This window comes from Staurois parvus, unplaced genomic scaffold (assembly GCF_062004578.1).
Source record: "Staurois parvus isolate SC_StPar_1 unplaced genomic scaffold, SC_StPar_1.0 ptg000636l, whole genome shotgun sequence".
NCBI classification, from domain to species: Eukaryota; Metazoa; Chordata; class Amphibia; order Anura; family Ranidae; genus Staurois; species Staurois parvus.
This window is the reverse complement of record NW_028318432.1, coordinates 3,107,333-3,130,994: the sequence shown is the minus strand read 5'-3', so window position 1 is coordinate 3,130,994 and position 23,662 is coordinate 3,107,333. Positions and strand designations below refer to the sequence as shown.

Here is a 23,662-nt window from a genome sequence, read left to right as displayed (position 1 = left end):
TTTGTTGGTGTCATTTGGAGAAATAGTGCCCTATTGATGGTGATAGTGGCAGGAATTATGCCCCATTGTTGGTGTCAGTGGATGGAATAGGGTCTTAAGGGCCAGATAAAGGCAAGCAAGAGATCACTGCTCTCCTATAATTCAAGTCTTAGAGGGGTTGTGCACCTTAGGTGCTAAAATAAGTTAAAGCACATCTGCCATAATAATAATTTTTCTAAACTGGCCTCCAAGCTAAAATGAACTTTAGACACCTCAGGGTCTAGTCGAGAGCTTTCTGTTGGCCAGTATACCCATCATACCGATGGCAAAATATGAAAGTGTGGAGGATGAGGAGGCAAAGAAGTATCTATAAAGGCAAAGAAGTATCTATGAGGCAAAGAAGTATCACCCCAAAATGTAGGGTTCCCAGGGGTCTTCACAAGACACCTAAATGGCATGAGCATTCTAGTCCTGCAGGATAATCTACAGCCTTTCATAAGAACTGTGCATTGGTCTGCTCTATAATATCTAAAAGTGAACTCCAGAAATGATTTGTATACCTTGGTACAGCTTGGCACAATGTAAGTAGGCAAGTCTTATACCTGATGGGCCACTGAGGAAGCCAAAAATAAATGTAGCAGTCAATGCTGCTGCAGTGATAGTCCAAATCTCCAGGGTCTCAGTAGTGTTCTCTGCAAGCAATTTCCCATCTGCACACTGACCACAGGAGGTTACTTGCTTGGCACCACCACAATCCAGAGAATACTTTGCATTTCGTTCAGTGAATACAAGTCATTCTCTGATTTGACATTAGAAATTGTAACATCACTGCTCCTTTCTCCATCTCATCTAATAAGAGAACTCCTTGTACACAGTGAAAAAAAAAACAAAAACAAGACACTTGAGTGGCTGAATGGCAGCGGAGGTTAGCAAGCTCCCCCCTGCCCTGTGTTCAATATGCAGAGCTGAATACACTTGCACAGAACCCCAAAAAGAGCCAGAAGATAAAGGCTATCACTGTAGTAAAGCAGACATCTACAGTGTTTGTTAGCTACACCAGCAGCCCAGAATGAGATCAGAAACCAGGAATCAGAGATGCTTACTTGCATTGTACCAAGCTGAACCAATGTTAAGAGTTCAACACAGCTTTAAGTTGTGTGCTTTAAAAAAACCTTTCCATTGTTGAGTATTATGGAGTTGTCCATCATTAAACTGTATGAAAACATGATAATGATCTGTATAGATGGCGATGTTACCTGGGTTGGAGTTTTAATACATTAGCGTGGAGAGGTACTTTTTACGTCTGTTCCAATATCTGGCCTCATTAGATGGTATTCACTTTATAACATACTCTAGAGTGCACTACATTATGTCACAAATATGAAGTTCAGTGTATAATCCTCCAGTGCGCTGCATTATTTAACATTTTGGCACATTGTAAGACTTCAAAGAACTTGCACATTTTGCAGTGATGTGCAGTGTTATATAGCAGACTGGTACTATCATTATTGCATGTTATTAAATAATTCTGTCTATCAATGTTTGCATAGAGTGATTTTCTTGGAAGTCTCATTCTTGGTGGAACACAACACCATGTACCCACAAGCAGATATGTCATCATTATCATGAAAGAATGAATTTTGCAGAATGTGAACTGTAGGACAATCAGCCTTCATTCTGGAATACATTAATGATTACATTGCTACCATGCACAGTGGGCATATTTATTGTACCTAAGGAGGAGACTTTGTATGGAAACAACCCCTAAAACCAGCTCACTAGAGAGGGGATGATCACATTTCTCTTGTGGAGGTAGGTAGATTGTACATAAGGCCCCTCTCCTTGTAGCACCCTTTTCCGTGCACTGGGGTGCTGAAGAATCCAGTTCTCATTGGCATCAAATACCAGTGGTATAAGAAGGACATCCCTTTTTGTTGGAAACCCCTTTCATATAACCCCATAAATGCTGAAAGGCATGCAAACTGGTATGTACTTGGCAGAAAGTTGTGCATCCTCTGCCACCTTGCTATGGGATGCCATTTTGCATACATGGTGTGCCAGGCTGATTATGTCTGCAGCAAGTAGGGGCCATTACTTTTTTCAACAAAAATCTTTATATATAGAAAATTTTAAAAAAAGTACATATATATATATATATATATATATATATAAATATATACATTCTAACAGGTTTTAAAACCATGTAAAACACAGCACTATAGAGAGCTCAGGACAACCCTCTTTCACAGCTTACTGCAAATGTGACTTTCACTGGGTGTTTACTGGCTCTCATATTCACCTGGTGCACATTCACATTTACATAATTAGGGTGAATGTGAAATACCAGGCAAATGTTAGAAGGATGAATTATCAACAAAAATAAATTGCCCTCTTTGAGAATAAATGTATATCCCATAGTGACTACAATATGAAAATTGGATTAATGGAAACAGGGACGTTGCTAGACCCTGACAATCAGGGCACACACCCTTGGTCTTATGCTGAGTCCCCTGGGTCTCCTTTGAAATACGGAGATGATACATTCTATGCATACAACGTTAGGAATTTATCTACTTTTTATTAATCTAATATTAATGTGACATTTCAGTTTTTGGACAGTATCATTTTGTTCAGATGAAAAGATTATATTAGTCTCAGATTTGATCCAATGTGGTCATCATGGTACCAGCTCTTCAATATTTTAATCTGTGTGCCCAGAGTTGCCACAGGTCTATTAGGACCTTAGAAATGCCCCCAAAAGGAAACATTAGGATGTCAGTGACAACCATTCAACTTTTAGGAATCATTTTCTGAATTTCACTGGAAAAAAAGCAGCACAGATTTTACTCCAGTTTTGCATGTCCCTGTTTGCATACAGTAGCCCCAAGGAGTATCAGTGATAGAAACCAGATTTTTCCTCTATTTGTCTATACTGCCGTGCAGTAACAAAGTCTGGATTTGATTGGATAGTAAAGAAAACACGCTTTGCTTTCCCTCCATTTTGATAGAGCTGGACTGCAGTCATGCTTAGACCTTTATAGTAGAACTGAACAGCACGGACTGTGACTGGCAACTGAAAGATATTTGGACTACGACCAAACCTGATCATATGATCCTCCAGCTGTTCATATTATACACCCAGCAGATGCTGTACCTGCTGAATTATTCCAAGAGATGTTTAAGTTATGCATTGGCGGTGTGTGAGCAGAACATTTTTATAACTAAACTTAAAATTTAGGACAGATGCAAAATGTACTGTGAAAACGAAGCTTTCAGAATATACAGTATGTTCTAAGACCATCTGTACTTAAATATGAACTCCAGGAAGAGAATTACATATAGATTTAATACATACATGATAGCTCTTTTGCTAGCCAAAGGATTTGTATTGCTGTCCAACCAGTTCTAAGATTTATATAGCTCTGCCACACAGCACAACCAGCATGGGGACCTGACTTTCCTTTACTGCAGTTAAAGTGGAACTTAAATGTATTTGAGCACCACAAACTGGAAATGCTCTTTAATTGACAATATTCAGAGCAAACTCACCCATCTATGTCTCCATGCTTTATTTTTTGAGAAATCACTTTGAAAAACAGCAGCCCCATAGCATTTCTATTTTTCAAATATGAAAAAGTGTAGCTCTACCCGTTTAGCATAACATTACATCATTTGTGTAACTATTAAATTATTCAAAATAAAATGTCCATATAAAATACACAGCCTCTAATGTTCAATTTATCTTGAAAGTGCTCTTGAAAGTGCTCTTTGTTACTTATATATCCTTTGTTTTCCAACTCATTTCCAACATTTCCACAATAAAAGGTGTCTGGTCCCTTTAAATGCTCTCCCTCCTTTCCACACAGATCTGCATCCTCCTCCGTTTCTCTGGGGTATGTTACCCAATCTGTATAGAGTGCTTTATCTTCCAAATTATTTATTGGTGCCCATAGTAAAACAATTCCACTCACATTCACTTGTGCATTAGTGCACTCCTTTAAACAGCATTACAGTGCATTTGCCGATACTAGATACTGCACTTCAGGCTTTCAAACAACATGATGACATCACCCAAAATCTCTGCCCAATTTGTTTCATCACTAACACATGTGACTTCCTCAGGGGTCACATGGGTGATTCCCTTGGGGAAGTCACGTGTGTCAGTGATGAAACATATTAGGGTTTGGCTTTTGGAATGGTTTGGAACCTAGACGTGCGGTGTCTAGTATCAACAAATGCATTGTAATGCTGTTTAAAGAAGTGCACTGATGCACAACTAAATTTGAGTGGAATTGTTTTATTGTGGGCACCAATAAATAATTTTGGAAGATAAAGCACTCTATAGCCTTTTCTTTTAAGGCTGTAAGTAAACACAGCCACATGGCTTGGTGGTTCCATTCTTCATCTAACCCATTTACACAGCTTGTGGATGGAGAAAGCTTCTCGGTAGGACTATTTAAAGATAAACGGTTTTATAGTTTGTTTGTGGTTGTCAGCTTGATAAAATATTCGGGGAGATTCAAAACTGAGTTGATACTGCCATCATGGCCATACACAACCTGATTTCTCTCGTTAAGCATGCAAGTTGTAGGATTGGAAATTGCTATTAAAATTATATTAACATGTTCAAATTTATATGAGCTTTTAGACAATGTGGTTTGCATGGACTTTAAAGTAAAGTCTTAGTTTTCTTGTTAAGGACACATTAGGCTTGAAGTGTAAGTAAAATATTTCAGAGTGTTTGGCATAATTACTCGCTATATACAGCAAATCGTTTTCTGGTAAATTTGTTGCAGTTTCTTACCTGGAGATCCTGCAAGTAGCAGCGCTTACTGTTGCAGGGTGACAAAGCTAATCTAGTGCCAGGCAATAAACAGCAGCGTTGCCAGCCTGCCATGCAAGCTTGGTCATTTTGGCTGTTGGGCTGCCTATTTGGTTTATCATATAGGCAGCTCAATGACCAGCTGAAACTTCCCTGGATGTGCCTTAGAATTGTCACCCTACAGTAGGAATTGCCAATACTGGCAGGTTCTACTTGTAAGAATGTGCAGAGTTGCCTCTACAACTGCAAAATCCCTAGCTGAATTGGGGACATAAACAGAAGGTGCAGCAGCATTGTGATGCTGCAGCTATCTCCATCGGCTCTAAGACTGAGAACTATGCCTATGCCTATCCATTCACTGGCTCCCGATTGTCCAACGCATTAAATTCAAATTACTAAGTCTGACATACAAAGCCATCCATAACACTGCCCCAAACTACCTCACTGACCTGATACCCAAATACCACCCTGCCCGTGCCCTTCGCTCCTCACAAGACCTCCTACTTTCTAGCTCCCTGGTCTCCTCCTCCAACGCCCAACTGCAGGACTTCTCCAGGACTTCCCCCATCCTCTGGAACTCCCTACCCCAATCCATCAGACTGTCACCTACCCTCCTCACCTTCAGGCGCTCCCTGAAAACCCACCTCTTCAAGGAAGCCTACCCCACTTTCACATAACAGCCGTTCTCCTCCACTCCTCCTACCACTCCATCCCCCACAGCCACTTCCTCCTGTACCTCTACCCCCTCCCTCCTAGATTGTAAGCTCGAAAGAGCAGGGCCCTTGAACCCCTCGTGTATTGTATTGTTACTGTATTGTCTCATGTACTGTCCCCGCACTTTATTGTACAGCGCTGAGCAAACCTATTGGCGCTATATAAACACTATAATATAATAATAATAATAACTAAGCAATCACATGACCACTGACCACTCAGCTCACTCGTCTGCTCGGAGTAGAGAGCGGTGACTGTCATTCGCCGCTCTCCATTCTGCTCCTCCAGCACTCACTGAAAAGCCAGACTGTACAGGGGGCAGGCACAGCTGGCTTTCACTCTCAGCTGCATGCTCAGAACCAGAGCCAGCAGTCAATCAGGCAGCTGGATGGATCCTGACAAAATGGTTAGGATCCTTCCAGAGACTGGAGTAGCTCTGTGACGTCAGCCAACAGCAGGTTTTAGTTAATTCTGGGTCACAGTAGAGCAAAAGTAACTTTACTCCTGTGACCCACAAGAGAAGCATGGCCAAAAAAATGTTGGCCATATTTCTCTTAAAAGCTCATATACGTTTTAACAAGGTAATGCAATTTTAAAGTTATTACCATTCTCTTTTCCATTAAAATAATATCTGGTGATCCTGCCATGAAGATCCTTGTTCAAAAACCTTTTGTTATGAGGTACGAATGCTCTGTCTCTGTCTTCCAATTGTGTTAATGCTTTCTGATGGAAATTTCAATCAGCCATGCCGACACACAGGCAGGCATGGTTCACTGTTAACATTATGTGAAAATCTGCCATGAGAAATGTCATACTTGAGGGCATGTAGACAAAAAAGGGAGGTTTATTAAAACTGGAGCACTTAGAATCTGGTGCAGCTGTGCATGGTAGCCAATTAGCTTCTAACTTCAGCTTGTTCCATTACGTTTTGACAAAAAAATATGGAAGCTGATTGGTTTCTAAGCAGAGCTACACAGGTTTTGCACTCTTTTAGTAAATCAAAGAGTCTGCTACAGATCAGTAGCACTTGTTTTTGATGTTTTATTAGGGGGATTTTAACTTAGATGGGATAAGGGGTATATGGGATGCCCAATGGAACCGATGAACTGAGGACAAATTCCTGGAACTATCTTCCTGGAACTATTTACAAGTCTACTGCAGCACAGTCTCTTTTGGAGAGCTAGCCAGCATCTCCTGTAGTTCCACCCCAGACCCCAGATAAACTCCTCTGCTTTACCCAGCTGTCTGGAGGTATCCCTGAGCAGGGGATCCTGTGCCTGAGGTTTTAAGAAATTAGACAGCCCCAGTACATGGCGAATCTGGTTTCCCACCAGAGTGCTCCTTCCCCTATCTGGCCCAGGGGGTGCAGGGTTACTCACTCAGTCCTATTCCTGTGCTGCTGGTGGGTCGGTGGCTGCTACCAGGCCTTCCAGCTGGGCCGTTCTTTTCCTGAGGGTCTGAGCATTCATCCTTTCTAGCTTAACTGCCTGTAATTGAGTCCCTTTCTCCATATGAGCCCCCTCCCAGGCTCCTGCCTTCAGCCTCACATTCTCTCTATGTCTTCCACCCGAACTCTCCTGCTGCTAAGCAGGCTCACTAACTTTTCAGGGTTGTCCTGGCCCCTTGCCAAGCCTCCTGTTGGGGATTGGCCAGGCTCTCTGAAAAGTGCAGATCAGCCACTCCTCAGATCCACCCACTGCTTATAGACCTTTCTCCAAGGTTCTAGAGCAGGGGGAAATTCCAGAGGGCTGGTCTGCAGAGCCTCTCAGCTCTGACCATAATTTGACCCCTGCTAGCTATTACACCCTGGCTGCTACTCAGCCCTCCTAGATAACGATTGAGGTCTAGCTCCCCCTAGCTGACTAGGATGGTGCTACACAAGTATGTTATTTTAAAAAATGGCAGTTATAATAATATTACTAATAAATTTTATTTTATATAGCTCCTTTAAAGGTAGCTTCTCAAAGTGCTTCACAAAGACAAAAGCAACAAAAATACAAGAAAGGACACACAGTGCTGTAGCAAACTAAATGTTATTCAGTTAGGGCTCACATCTAATTTAAATAACAGATTATACATTTATCAAGTCACACAACTTGTGAATGACACACATTTCGCAAGGAGTTTTCTCTTCTCCATTTTACTTGCAAGTTCACTGCATGTGATAATAATGGACTTCCAGCTGTGACGCCTGTATCCTTGATGAAACCACACTAAGCCATACAATAAGGTGGCAAAGAGACTGTGTCGAATAAGGTAACATATGAGCTTGGCGCCTATTAGTGGCACAATTATCTTTCAATACATAGAAGCTATGCATGGAACTGTATCTAATTAATTTCAAAGTTATTGCAACTGAATATTTCAAAAGGCTAAAGGGGCCCACTACATTTCTTTAATCAGTAAAGAGAAAATAGAAAGTGTCAAAGAAAGATGGATGACAACGGAAGGCATATGAATATGTTAATGCTTCTCTGACAAAATTGAAGACTATATTTTTTCATTAAAATGCATGCTAATTTTATATAATATATGCAATAAAAAATGTAGTCCCTATTATTACCTGCATACCTTAAGGAGACCCTGTCATTGTACTCTTTTTTTCTATAAAAATCTTCCCATACGATTATACATACAAAGGTGTTATTTGCCTGTAAAAGCTTCCCTTGTGTTGATATTGAAAGGCCTTTAATTTCTTCTGGGCACTTCCATTTTGGATATGATCTCAGCAGCCCCAGCACACTTAGAGCAATCATTCCAGTGACATTCTAGAGCAGTGACCTCCAATACTGTGGCCTAGGGGCCAAATGTGACCTTTGAGGCACTATTGCTGACCTTTGAGGCATTATTCGTCCTACTGATACAAGACACTATTCCTCCCACTGACACCAACATTATCCCTACCAATGGAACCAAAAATGGGGCACTATTCCTCCTCCTGATATCAAATATGAGGCACTGTTTACACCCACTGACAATTTCTTCCCCCACTGGCCACAATTCAGGCCCCCCTAGAGTCTGAAGGACAGTAAACTGGCCCTTTGTTTAGAAAGTTTGGAGACCCCTGCTCTAGAGTATTCCCCTTTGCATTTCCTCAGACGGATACATAACAGGAAATTGAATACCAATACTTGCTGTAATTTTCTTATTCTGGCCAATCATATTACACATGGGTTGTCTCTGCCCCCTTCGTCAACACTCCAGGACATTTATCTGTAAATTTGAGTCCTTGTCTAGCAGAGGTGTTCCTAGCAAGTGCATTTTCTACTGATGAAAATTACGGTAAGTATTGGAATTTACTGTTATCCTAACATCTCTATTGCATCACACAACGGAAATAAGTAATCCACTCTGGATGGGATACATCAATGTCTAAACTTTCTTGGAAGCAGCAGACAATATTTTTATTCAAACAGTAGTAAGTTTGTAAAATATACAAAATAGTAAGACGTGAACATGTTTGAGGATGACCATGGGGCCACTTTGCAGATTATCTCAATGGACATCTCCATGCTGCGGACATGCTGCGCATCAAGTTTGCTGTCACTTCATCTGCCTCCTAAAAAGAGCCTACAGCTCTTGTTTCCTCAAGAAAACTTCTTTGTCCTGATTTTCCTTGCAAAATCACAAACAGTTTTTTTGATTTTCTTTTTGTCCTGATTTTTCTATGAATAAATCTGATTTACTTAGCTATAAAAATCCTGTATAATAATAATAATTTTGCCTTGAGATAGACTTTCAAGACTCCGTCCACATCAGTTGGATCAACTTGACTGCTTTCTGGTATGGTGAAGGTCAGTAAGACTAACTCCTGATTGACACTGAACCTGGAAGGTACTTTGGGTAGAAAATCTAGCCTTGGAGCAAGAAAACAGAAACTGAAGAAAGAGCTCAACAAGCCCAGATGCTCTATTCTCTCAACCCTCTTTGCAGGGGTAATTGCAACCAGAAAGACTGCCTTCAGTTTAGATTTTCCATGCTGTAGGATTCCAGGGGCTTGATTGATGGGCCTGCTAGGTAGCCTAGCACATTTGTCAGATTTCATTTAGGATAGAAAGGTTCTCCTGGTAGAATTACCCACATAATAGCTACAAAAAACTATTTCACCAGCCAGCCTGCTGCTCTGTTTGTGAAAATCTATACGGCAGACACTTGGACTTTTTGTGAGCTTGGACTAAGTGCTATGTTGAGCTGCAATTTCTCTAGGCCAAACCAGACACCTTCTTCAAGATTTTGTTTTATACCTGGTTTGTTTCCATTGGTCCAGTTTTTAGTAAACGGTTTACCATAGCATCCAAGCAGCCTTTTCTCCTAAACCTGCTCCTCTCAAGAGCCAGGACTTTAGTTTCAGCTGGACAGAATTTCATACTTCTGTGGAAGATATAACTTATGCTGAAGGCTGACTTTGCATAAGAGCCATCTGGGCTATCTGGCCATCTGGGCCAGAATGATAGGACTGTGATCAGGGAAATGATAGGACTGCGATCAGGCTAGATTTTCTATCCAAAGTACCTTCCATGTGAATCATGGAAACAGGAGGAAAGAAGTAAGATTTGCAAGCTGGCCAAAATGCATCGATTGCTACTGCCAGTGCACTGGGAATTCTTGAGATTAACTTGTTGGCCTTGGTGTTCTGGGGAATGTAAACAGGTTGTAAGGTACCTGGTTGGGGAGCCTGACATGGAGAGATGGCATCCTCTTACCACTTCCACTCGAGACCCCTGATAGGGTAGACAGAAGGTATCGAGCTAGGAAGGGCACGAGTGCGTGATGGGTCTGCAGTGACAGCTGGCAGGTGATGACCAGGAAGACCAGGATGCAGGTCAGCTGCGGATGCAGATGAGCATGTGCAGCAGCAGGAAGGTATAGCAGATGTATGGACAACCAAGACAGCTGGCAGCCAGAGATAGTCGCAGGCAGGAGAGGTAGAAGCATCAGACAAGCCAGGTCAGAATCAATCGGGCGGATCAGGTACAGAGGAGCAGGCAAGCGGATAGTCAAGGGATGCGCTGGGTCGGTGCAGGCGGAGTTCAATCAGGTCAAATCAGGTAGATAACAGGAGTCAGGATACAAGCCAGTAGACTAGAAGGCACCATTCTAAGTGCAGCAGGGATTTAAAGGGCCTGCCCGTGCACACTCATGTGCGCGCAACCGCGTTTGCATGCGAATGCACACTGGCACGGCTGACGGGTACCTGGTGTTGGTGCATCAATGTGCTCTGACTCGAAGCTTCTTTCCCTTGCAGTGCCCCCCTCTTAAGGGCAGCCTCCGGATGCCCAACTGGGCCATTCTCTCAGGGTTCTTGTGTCTAAATGCCAAGATTAGGTCTCTAGCATGGATGTTGGATTCTGGTTCCCATGAATTATCTTCAGGTCCATATCCCTTCCATTTAATTAGGTATTGGAGCTGATTCCTTCTTCTTCAGCAATCAATGATCGTTTCCACCTCATATTCTTCCTCGCCATTGACGATTACTGATTCAGGTGGTTTTGACTTTCGGTCAGGAAAAAAGTTAGGAACTGAGGGTTTGAGTAGTGACACATGAAATACAGGATGTATCCTTAGTGTTTTCCGCAAGGTAAGCTCGGATGATACACTATTTATCCTTTTCTTTACTGGGAAAGGTCCCAGGAACTTGGGACCAAGCTTCTTTGAAGGACAAGTCAATTTTAAATTGGTTGTAGACAGCCATACCTCCTCACCAGGTTACAGGATCAAGTCCCCTTTCTTTTCTTATCAAATAATTTCTTAATGTCTCTTTGGGCTTTCAGGATTGCCTCCTGTAGTACCTTGTTGTTGTTCTGTTGGAGGAACACAAAACTATTCTGTACTGCTGGAATCGGTGATTCTGACTCTGTATTGGATAAAAATAACGGATGGAATCAATAGTTCTAATGTCTGATTCGTTCTTTCCATTTGCCCATTGGTTTGGGGGTGATAGGCAGAAGAAAATGAGAGTTCTATTTTTAATTTTTCACAAAGTGCTTTCCAGAACTTTAAGGTGATTTGTACTCCTCGATTGGAAACAATATTTCTCGGAACTCCATGGAGTCCCACTACTTCTTTAATGAAGCTTTGGGCTGTTTCTGTTGCAGAGGGTGCTCCTTTCATGGGAATGAAATGAACCATCTTAGAAAATCGGTCCAACACAACAAAGTTGGCCGAACAACCTTCAGATGGGGGCAATTCCACGATGAAGTCCATTGAGATCATCCTCCAAGGTTGGTCTGGGACTGGTAAGGGCTTCAGTAGTCCCCATGTTTTGCTCCTATTGCTCTTATTACGTATGCACATAGAACAAGAGTTTACGTAAGCTTTGCAGTCCTTCTCCCATTCAGGCCACCAGAACAGACGTTGTATTAAGTCTAGAGTCTTGTGGACTCCAAAGTGCCCTGCCAGGGGATGATCATGACATAATCCTAAAATCTTTAACCGCACACTTTCCAGTGCAAAAAGTCTGTCCCCCAACCACAGTAATCCCTCTCTAGCCGATAAGGTTACGCTTGGTGGTGAGAGAGCTCCCACTGATGCCTGCTGGACTTGTGACAACAGTTCTGTTTGTAAGAGACAGAAATTTCCTGCTGAAAGCACTGTGTCGGGAATGGGACGATCCCTAGAATCATCGAACATCCGAGACAGGGCATCGGGCTTGACATTCTTGGAGCCTGGCCTATAGGTTATGTGAAACATAAATCATGAAAAGAAAACTGCCCACCTGGCCTGTCGGGGTTTCAAACATTTTGCTGTCTTCCAGTATCCCAGGTACGTATGGTCCGTATAGATCAGGATGGGGTGTGCTGCTCCTTCCATGAGATACCTCCACTCCTCCAAAGCCAATTTGATAGCCAGCAGTTCTCGATCCGCTACATCATAGTTCCTCTCTGGAGGGGATAATTTACGGGAAAAGAATACTACTAGGTGTAGGAGGAGTTTCAGGCCCTGCTGCTGAGATAGGACTGCCCCAACTGCATTCTCGGAGGCGTCAACTTCCACCACAAAGGAGAGTGTCAGGTCTGGGTGGCTTAGGATGGGTGCTGAGGTAAATAGTTTCTTTAATGAATCAAAGGCCATCTGAGCTTCGGATGTCCAACAGAATCAGATGCCTTGCTTGGTCAGTTGGTTAATGGGGGCTATGATAGAGGCACAAGTTGTTCTGGCACCGATGCTGGCATTCTTCAACTGTCAATGAGGTTCGTAATAGCCCCAACTGCATGCATTCAGGTTCTTCAACTGAGGGTGTAGCGGAGTTGGTTGGCGCCAAGTTTGCCGGTGCCCTGGGTAGCATCCACATGGGGCGGCCTAGCCCGGTAGATCTTTCTAATCTACGCTCCCTGAAACGACGGTCAATCTGTATAGCGAGATTGATGAGTTCTTCCAGTTTGTTGGGTACTCCCATGTGGGCTAATTCATCCTTGAGGGGCTCAGCAAGGCCTAAGCGGAACTGGTAACGTAGGGTAGTGTCGTTCCATTTGGTTTCAGAGCTCCAGCACCTAAACTCAGTAACGTAGTCCTCCACTGCCCTGCGTCCCTGCTGGAGTGCATGAAGAGCGACCTCTGCTGATGTGGATCACTAGGGGTCATCGTAGAGCTGAGCCATGGAATCAAAAAACATTTAAGGAGGCTAATTTGGCATCCTCCTTTTCCAGCAAGTGATGGGCCCATGCTTGTAATTCTCCCTGGAGCAGAGATATCACAAAACCCACCATAGTTGCTTCTACTGAAAAGGTACAGGGTTGTAAAGCAAAGTAAAGTCCACATGCGTTGCGGAAAGCCTGAAATTTGCTGCGATCACCAGAAAATCTCTTCAGTGTTGGGACCCGTGGTTCTGGGGGTAGCATCATTACAGCAGGATGCATCATGTTTCCTGGAGCAGCAGCAGGGGGGCAGGTGCTGCTGCAGCACTAGCAGAAGGTGCAGGTGCGGGTAAGATCTGAAGGCATTTCTCCAGTCGTGTGTATCCCTCTTGTAGATCCTTGATGGCCTGTGTTAGTGCTGAGATGTGGTGACAGATTTCAAATAGAGGAGAGGCCCCTCTCTCAGGCTCCGACATGGCTTTCTGGTACTGTAACGTACCTGGTTGGGGAGCCTGACATGGAGAGAGGGTGTCCTCTTACCACTCTTGCTCAGGACCCCTGATAGGGTATATAGAAGGGATCGAGCTAGGAGGGGAATGAGTGCCTGACGGGTCTGCGGTGACAGCTGGCAGGTGATGACCCGGAAGACCAGGATGCAGGTCTGTTGCGGACGCAGGTGAGCAGGTGCAGCAGCAGGAAGGTATAGCGGAGGTATGGACAACCGAGGCAGCTGGCAACCAGAGATAGTCACAGGCAGGAGAGGTAGAAGCGTCAGACAAGCCGGGTCAGAATCAATCGGGCGGATCAGGTACAGAGGAGCAGGCAAGCGGATAGTCAAGAGATGAGCCGGGTCGGTGCAGATGGAGTTCAATCTTAGTCAGGTCAAATCAGGTAGATAATAGGAGTCAGGATACAAGCACAGAACATAGTAGACCAGAAGGCACCATTCTAAGTACAGCAGGGGTTTAAATAGCCTGCCTGTGCATGCCGGCATGCGCACATGCAACCTCGTGTGCATACGCATGCTCACTGGCACAGCTGACGGTTACCCGGCGTTGGAGCATTGATGTGCGCTGAAGCAAAGCTTCTTTACCCTTACACAGGTCCACCTCTGGTTGTCCCCATTTTTGCACCTGCATGTTGAACACCTAAGGAAGGAATGACCACTAGTCCCAGACATGGTGGGAGAGTGTATCAGCTAACATGGTTTCTGGCCCTGGTACACAGATATGGCTTTGATCTGACTTAGCTTGCTTCATGATCGGAGTCATCTCACTCATAAAAGTAATGCTGCAAGTTCCTCCCTGCTTTCTGATGCATTTTACCATTATCCTGTTGTCCACATATAGAGAGATGGCTTGATCCCTTATCACCTAAGTAAAGGTTTACAGGACACGCTGCCCTGAGTTCCAGCATATTCCACATGGTCTAAGATGTCACTAGACCATGTACAATATACTGGATATATATGTCATTACACCTTGGCAGTGTGCACTCCAACTGGTCAGGCTTACATCCATAGTAAGTATGATTGACTTTTCATGGTAAATAGAGTGGGAATTCATGAAGCTTACTTTGTGAGTCTAGCACACGTTGTGGACCTTTGTGGTGCAAATAATAAAGATCTGTTGGACCACTTCTGGAGAAATCCTAGTTAATGAGGTAGGATGGGACATTAAGCCCATTTTATTACATGGATCGTAGCAGTCCGTCAAAGCTCCAGTGATCTGGAGGCTCTGTGTTACAGAGAGAGTATAAACTGAGAGGGTTTCCGTCACCCATTGTCTGACTAACGGCATCTTTTCTTCCAGGAGATAAATGGTCAAGTGGACACTAGGCAATTGGTCACTGCAGTGTGTAGAGTAGTACATCAACAAGGTTATGTTGGATTCTGATACCTCGCTCCTTCAACAATGCTATGACTGCCAGAAAGACTTTCAAGTCCAGGGGGCTGTGGAAAGGCCAAACAACAGGCATACAAATCTGTAGTGCAGATCTCCAATCACCAAGTAAAGGTACAAATGAGAGGTACACATCCTGTACACATCCTGTAAGCACTATTGGACAATATTCATCTTTTTGAAGTACTAAACCCAAGATGGTCTGGTGTGACTCCATTTCGAATCAATGTCGTTGTTGAGCCTACAGTGGTTGATTGGCCTACAGTTTTCAGTTTTCCTCCAGGGAGATTGGTGAATATATCCAGATGGTCACTAAACAGTGATTGCCATTTACATGGTATTCTGCGCAACCCCTGCTTGGACAAAAGGTTGTCAACCAGACGAGGAACCATAGAACCCTGTTTGCCATCACTGTGTGCAGCAATTGTCTGTCAGCAGTCTGGATATTATCAATTACTTCCTCACCAATGTAGTCAGAGGGGAACTTAAAATTAGTTTGTGGTGGTAAATCTAAGGAGACCTTTGGGGGCATTTACTAAAACCGGTGCCCACAGAATCTGGTGCAGCTGTGCATAGTAACCAATCACCTTCTAGGTTTTATTGTCAACACTTAATTGAACAAGCTGAAGTTAGAAGCTGATTGGTTACTATACACAACTGCACCAGATTCTGTGGGCACCAGTTTTAGTAAATCTATTCCCATGTGTTTAGAAGAGATTTTTCTCTCTAAACACATGGGTTTAACTCTCTCCTGGCTCTCCTATCTATCCCAACGCTCCTTCAGTGTTACCTATAATGCTGCCACCTCCCCCTCTCTCCCCCTCTCTGTTGGGGTCCCCCAAGGCTCTGTCCTCGGGCCCCTTCTCTTCTCCATCTACACCTCCTCCCTCGGCAAACTGATACACTCCCATGGCTTCAACTATCACCTCTACACCGATGACACATAAATTTACCTCTCCACCCCTCACCTCACCCCTTCATTCTCCGCCCGTATCACCCACCTACTGAACAACATATCGGACTGGATGTCGCTCCACTTCCTCAAACTGAACCTTTCCAAAACCGAGCTCCTAATTTTTCCCCCCACCCTCTCCATCACGACCAACAACGCTACCATCAGTCCCACCACGCAAGCCAAGGTCCTAGGTGTCATCCTAGACTCTAACCTGTCCTTCCAATCCCATGCCCAATCGCTGACTAGCGCATGCAGGTTCCACCTCTGCAACATCTCCAAAATACACTCGTTTCTAACCTCAGACACTACTAAACAACACGTTCACTCCCTTATTATCTTACGCCTGGACTACTGCAACTCCCTTCTCACCGGCCTACCCCAAAACAAACTATCCCCGCTCCAGGCTATCCTGAACTCAGCGGCCAGACTCATCCACCTTACCAGCCGATCCACTTCTGCCACCCCCCTCTGTCATTCCCTCCACTGGCTCCCGATTGCCCAACGCATCAAATTGAAACTACTAACACTGACATACAAGGCCATTCACGGCGCTGCCCCAGGCTACCTCACCGACCTGATACCCAAACACCACCCTACCCCGTAATCGTCGCTCCTCGCAAGACCTCCTACTCTTTAGCTCCCTGGTCTCCACCTCCCACGCCCAACTGCAGGACTTCTCCAGAGCTTCCCCCATCCTCTGGAACTCACTTCCCCAATTCATCAGATTGTCCTCTACCCTCCTCACCTTTAGGCGCACCCTGAAAACCCATCTCTTCAGGGAAGCCTACCCCACCCTCACCTAACAGCTGATCCCCTCCACTCCTCACTCTATTCCGTCCCCCACAGCTATCTCCTCCTGTACCACCATCCTCTCCCTCCTAGACTGTAAGCTCAAAAGGGCAGGGCCCTCTAACCCTCGTGTATTGTGTATTGTTTTGCTACTGTATTGTCTCATGTCTTGTCCCCCATTCTAATGTACAGCGCTGAGCAAACCCTTTGGCGCTATATAAATACTCTATAATAATAATAATAATTTTTGGACATAATTATAAATTATCTTCTTCTGGTTTTTGCTGCCACAAAATACTTTCTTAAAGTGGGGACACTAAGGTTACCAGCCAGTTTATTAAGTAGAATACCAGTAATTCTAGGTTTGTGAGGGTGGCAAATAAATTTCAGGATTTTTTGGTCCTATTCATAAAATATGACTAGGCATGGGTATGGAAAGGACCCTAAAGAAGTATAACACCTTGGGTAGGAATGGCTGCGTGACACTCCTAGTTGAATACCCTAGTAAGTCAAAAGACACACTGAAGATAAATAAAAAGTAATATGCGAAAATGAAAAATGCTTAAAATGTTTGCTTTTTCTTTGATTTTTACATTTATTTAAGCTGATTTAAGCAATTATTTAAGCTGATGGCAGTCTTTATAAACCTTACAGCTGTCTGTTCACTGCGTTTTGTGGTTTCTTCTTATCATTGCCAAGTTTACTGTATTTTTCAGCCTATCCTATTAAACAGTGCTTGCCTTATACTGTATGAACTGAATCTGTCCTGACACCCATTCATTTTATTTCTGTCTGCTTAGCCTCATCCTAGGTTGGATATTTAACTTGTTCTGCAAGAAATGGCATTCTCATGCTTGCAGCCTTGAGAGAGTGATAATGGCATTGAAGGAGCTTTTATTGACATACAGAAATGGGGATTTACATTTCACATTTTACCTATTACTAAATATGTTCTTATCAGATAAGAATATGCAAAAATATTGGTGTTGAAATTTTTTGGTCACCTAAAGATAAGAAAAAAATCAACATCAAGCTACATTTATGCAGGGAATCGAATTACTGCCACACAGGAGAAACTACATCTAACGTACTTTTTGGATCAAGTGGGGAAGGGTTTGAACTAGGGATGAGCTTAAAATGAAACTTCACTCTCTCAATCACATTGACTATTTTGAATCCGTATGCTGTTAGCATTAATGATAGATAGGAACGTATATTGTATTTACTTGTTTTAAACTTTTTTCTACATTTCTTCAGTGGTGTATTAGTTTTCAGGCTTAGGCAAATGAGGTCATACATTCCAGTAGTCTTCAGGAGGAAGGAGGGGCTTTTCTGGATAAGCACACCCTCCTTCCTGCATGCCTGAGTTAAGGGCAGATGGAGTCCAGGTAGTAAATGCCACATGAACTCAAGATGGCCATGTTCTGAAATGCTAGAGGGTATTTTTTAAACAGCTATTTTTTTCAGCAAAATAAAGCATGGAGACATGGATAGATGGTTGAGGTTGTTCTGAGATTTAAAAATGCATGAAAAAGTGTTATTGGTTTGTAATGTTCAGAGACGGTGTAGTTTGGTTTTGGACCAAACCTTAAGATTCTAAAATAAACAGAAGTCTGCACTAGTGTAACAAAAAAGGCAGCTAGCATTCATAATTGATATATAAATCCCTTAAACAGGTATCGTACAGATAAATGCAGCACCTAAACCATAACAGTGTAAAAATAATAATCAGTGTCAAAGTCTCAAATATTGTAACTTATATAATTTAGTAAAAGTCCCTTGTGTATCACCAAAGTGCTTCAGGCAATAATATTCCTTCAGTGAAAGCCTGCAACCAGTAACTATAGGGCTTACTGAAATAAATATTTCACACATAGAGGTATGCTGCGCTCAATGGAATCAACTGATGCTATGTAAAGGCCACCTCTTCTCTCTCCCAGCCAACCAAAACTCAATGATAGAACAGCGTCTGTGTGAGAAGCCAGCTGACAGGCAGTTCACCAGAACACTCATCAGGGGATATTAGCTCCAACCTGGCAGTTCCTCTAAGCAAAAGCCAGAAACTCTTGGCTCATCGCATATTATAAGGGCAGAAGGAAACTTTCACAGTGTAGCAATATCCAAAATTTATTGAAAATGATTGATAAAAGCAATAAAATCAAGCCAGCAAACAACAATTACATGTGCTCTGCTGCTCACCATGAGGCAGCAGCTAAGAACACCAGTGCACACATCCTCCATCCAATGTGTTTTGTCCAATAGAACATCATCAGGAGCCCATGATGGTGTCCTATTGGACGAAACATGTTGGGCGGAGCTTCTATTGGGGACACTAGTTCTGGTGACACTGGTGACATACCAGGATTTATTCTCACCTGTTTTGGTTATAGGAAAGGAAGTGAAGGGAAATCACTTGAAAGGGGATATAAACCTCTCTTACTCCTATCCAAAATGAAAAAAAAAAAGTTTTGATGTTAGTTATACTCTAAAAGAGAAAAACAGCATGGGGTTCCCCCATAATTTATACCAGGCCCTTCAGGTTTAATATGAACGCTAGGGGGAATCAATGCAAAAAAAAACGGTGGGTACATCAAGGGACTTTTTTTTATTAAAGTACGGTGTGTGTGTTTGTTTTTACTGTTTATATTATATTGTGTGAATATAACCCCAAGTTGAATGCTTCTGACCTTGTATGGTTAATAAGCGTGGGGGGGGGAGCACATTCTGCATGCTAGGGTATGGGTCTGGTATGGAATTTGGGGGTCCCTAAGCGTTTTTCTGTGCATGTGTGGGAGTCCTTCATTTAGGATAAGGGTGTGGTATAGATGAAGGGAATCCCCGGCAGCCTAATTTACAAACAAAAGGAAATGGCTAGGAGCTGTTATTTTGCTGCCAATAGAAACACATTTTTTCTTTGTGAATATCATTGTTGCTGTAAAAGCTGTATACATTGCACAGATGTGCCACTTCACAGGCAGGGTGGGGGCATACCCCAGACATGTTATTTAATGGAGTTTTAAATTTTTAATATTACTCTTTAACCATTGCCTACTGGGCATTTTTACCCCCTTCCTGCCAAGGACAATTTTCAGCTTTCAGTGCTGTTGCAATTTGAATGACAGTTGCATAATCATGGTATTTAATCACCATCGGGGTTTTTAATTTTTGCACTATAAATGAAAAAAGACTGAACATTTTTAAAAAAAGAGGTTTTATTTGTTTCTATTATGAAATTTTTCTCCTTCACTGATGTGTGTTGATGAGGCTGCATTGATAGGCAGCACTAATGGGCACTGATAGGCAGCACTGATGGGCATTGATGAGGCAGCACTGATGGGCAGCACTGATGGGCACTGATAGGCTGCACTGATGAGGTGGCACTGTTTGGCATTGATAAGAAGGCCCTGGTGAGGCTGCACTGATATGTGGCACTGATAGGCGGCAATGATGGGCACTGATAGGCAGCACTGATGGGCACTAATAGGCAGCACTGTAGGGCACTGACTGGTGGCACTGACTGGCAGCACTGACTGATGGCACATCTCTGGCGGCACTAATAGGTGGCAATGACTGGCACAGAGTGGCAGCACTGCTGGGCAGCACTGTTGAGCAGCACTGATGGGCACTAATAGGAAGCACTGAAGGGCACTGACTGGCGGTATTGACTGGCAGCACTGACTGATGGCACCTCTCTGGCGGCACTGATAGGTGTCACTGATTGGCAGCACTGCTGGGCAGCAATTTTAGGCAGCACTGATGGGCACTGATAGGCAGCACTGTGAGGCACTGATGTGCACTTTTGGGGCTGCACTGATAATCAGTGCCCTGGTTATCAGTGCAGATGTTCCTTTTGACAGTTGGCAGTTATTGGCAGTACTTTCCTCACGCTGGCATAACCTGAGGAAAGAACTGCCGATAACCAGTAAGTGTATTTACATGCCGATCAGCTATGATTAGACACAGCTGATCACGTGGTAAAAGGAAGCTGTGATTGGTAGTTTACCATGTCATGTGACCAGCTGTGCCCAAAGGACACAACAATCACAGACAGCGCCGGGTGTGCGCCGCTGGGGGCACGCACGAGGGGTGCGTTCTGGGAGGATTTCATATGACGCCCTCCCAGGATTGGCCGTTCGGCTATAGCTCAGTAAGGAAGTGGTTAAAGTAGAACTTCACCCAAAAGGGGAAGTTCTGCTTGTTTGCCTCCTCCTCCCTTCTCTTTAAAAATTGGCACTTTCTTGGGGGGGGGGAACGGGTACCTGGTTTTGATAGGTATCCGCTTCCGCTTCCACCTGGATCCCCGAGGTAATCTGAGTGGAAGTTAACCCCCCCCCTCCTTTGCCCGTAGCCTTCAGGGACACATCACAGGTCCCAGAAGACTGCGAGACCATTCACAAAGCACAGTGTGGCTTGCGCATGCGCAGTGGGAAGCCAGCCATGAAGCCGCAAGCTGCAAGGCTTCACAGCCATTTTCCCTTAGTTAAGCTGCCAGTGCCTGGACCCAAAGACATTTGTTTCACCATCCCTTGCTGTTTAGCCTAGAAAATGGCCAGAACGGATTTTTAGCATTTTGGCTCCCCTTCATTTCAATGAGTTTCAGCACCTGAACTTTAGTCATGTTCACCGATCCCTGCTTGAACTGAACCCAGGTGTATTCGGCTCATCACTAGGTAGAAGAGCAATGGTTTGGAAGTTCAAGAATATTTTTCATTACAGAATTCCAAAGAAAACAAACTAATGTGTTTTGGGGACTATAGGGTCCCCCTTTATTAGGTGCTGAAGAGTTTTTGAATAAGGTTTAAGCCATTAGGGCTCATTCAATGTCATGCGGGTTTCCTACCAAACTCTGCATGTTCTCAGGAACACAGGCAGGTGCTTACAGTACAGGTGTCACACAAAACCTGTGTTTAAAAGTAATGATAGATTTACTTTAAGAGATTAATCTAGCATGCAAAAATGGAAGGATTTCACAGTACAGTTGGACAGTACTGAAAATCAGTGACATTTAAAGGGGCACATTTATTAATCCTGGAAATATATAAAAGCAGCACAACATTTAAAACAACTTACGGCTGCTTGTCGATGCGTATTGGAAAGAATTCCATGAATCTTGACCTTCTCTTTTTCCATTTCATCTATGTTGACCCATAAATCCCGGCTGGCAGGGTCCAATGGACCAAAAATTCTGGAGGTGTAATATTTATGATCCCTATCCTCCTGAAAAACAAAAATACAGATTTATGAGGAGTGAATCTCAGTTGCAAGATTTCTTGGCAAATCAAAGTTTTGGATGGAGATACAGTGAAACACAGTTTAAATTTATTCCAAGAAAATCAAGTGAAATAAGAGCAGAAATCTGTAAATAGGAATGAAATTATTCTTACTTTTTTTTAATATTAAAGTAGATGTAAACCCAATCTGAATATATTTAGTTTGATAAAGTTTTTTGTGGATCATGCATTCTCTTAAATACAATTCTTGTTTTAACCTTTTATCATCTTATTCACCAATGATGGAAGCAAGGCGCTTCTAAGTGCAGTATGCAGCGGTTTATTGGACAACAAGGGGATCAAAACACTTACAAAATATCGGCAAGGGAAAGGCTCATCAATGTTATGGTTCCAGGGGAGCACACTGTCTGGCCAGTGGTAGTGAGGGTAAATTAGAAAGAATATAACTGTCTTCCGAAATTCAAATTTCAAATAGAATAAATTCAAATTCAAATTAGATACTTTTCGATATGGTTGAACTGAATTCAGTTTGACTGAATTTGGAAAATTCAAACCAAATTTGAAAACAAAAAAACGAAAGGAAACTAAACAAATAATGAAAACAAATTAAACAAATTTAACTAAACAAAATTATTTAACTAATAAATCAAAACAAAACAAATGTATGCGTTCTGCACTTGTGATTAGACACAATAAAGCTGATAAAAAAATATTAAAGGGACTGTAAAAAATAAATTTAAATAAAATAAATAATTTTAAAAAATGTTGGCACCCCCTCATGTGCAAAGGTGAACTCACACATAGGTCCTGTATACGTATATAAACAGCTATCGTACCACACATGTGAGGTGTTATCATGAACAGCAGAGCTAGAGCAATAATTCTAGCACCAGATCTCCTGTGTAATGCTAAACTGGTAACCTATGAATCTCCTCACACCTGATTTAAACCTCTAATCACCGTACTACTGTGTCACAATCACGTGCATTGCACGGCAATCATGGGTTTAAATCAGATAGTAAGTAGGCAGCATATCGCCTCCTCACCACCTGTCAAACACACTCGGATTGCATTTCAGAGGAGCAGTAGTGCTTGCTGCACTTGTGGATGAGCCCTTTGTTGCATTTGGCATAAGCGTCCTTAGGGCTTATTCACACATAAAGTTGGGGGTGGTAAAACCCTGCAGTTGAGTTGCGCTTTTACTGCCCCCAATCCCTACCCCCTTTAGCCACTGAGGCATCAACCAAAGGTGTACACAGCAGGAATTAAACCCCCTGTTGCTTTTGGTGGGTGCTACCTCCTGCCAATCACAACCCTATACTACACCCGAGGTGTAGGTAAACCACAGAACATCAGTGTGAAAGCAGCCCTACACTATTATGCCCAGTGTATTGCTTCACACTAAACTGAAGATCTCTTCTTTCTTGCTGCTGGCACCAGTCTGAAAACCGATCACCAGGATAAGAGGTGGAGTGCAGTTTGTATCACTTCACATGGGACAGGAGCCGGCACTACAGAGGAAGCTTCGGCTTATGTGACTCTTGCTCCCTACTACAGCTCCAACTTTACAAGTAGTCCCTCTGCATTGCACTCTGTTTCATGCTTTGGGATGGTGGGTCAGCAAGCCCATACCGTGATCTACCAGTCACCTGCCTACGATCTACTGGTTGCTGACCCCCGCTATAGAGGAAGAGTTA

The 23,662-nt window shown here is 43.2% G+C and overlaps 1 protein-coding gene across 2 annotated transcripts in view; it reads right to left on the bottom strand.

Annotated features, from left to right (window-relative positions):
• Positions 1–23,662, bottom strand: part of PLXDC2 (plexin domain containing 2) — a 696,519-nt gene that overhangs the window by 355,662 nt on the left and 317,195 nt on the right. For both annotated transcript variants that reach the window (XM_089693732.1, XM_089693733.1), the window contains one exon: positions 21,805–21,951. In XM_089693732.1, coding sequence (XP_089549858.1) covers positions 21,805–21,951 — 147 coding nt within the window. The remainder of the gene's footprint in view (positions 1–21,804; positions 21,952–23,662) is intronic.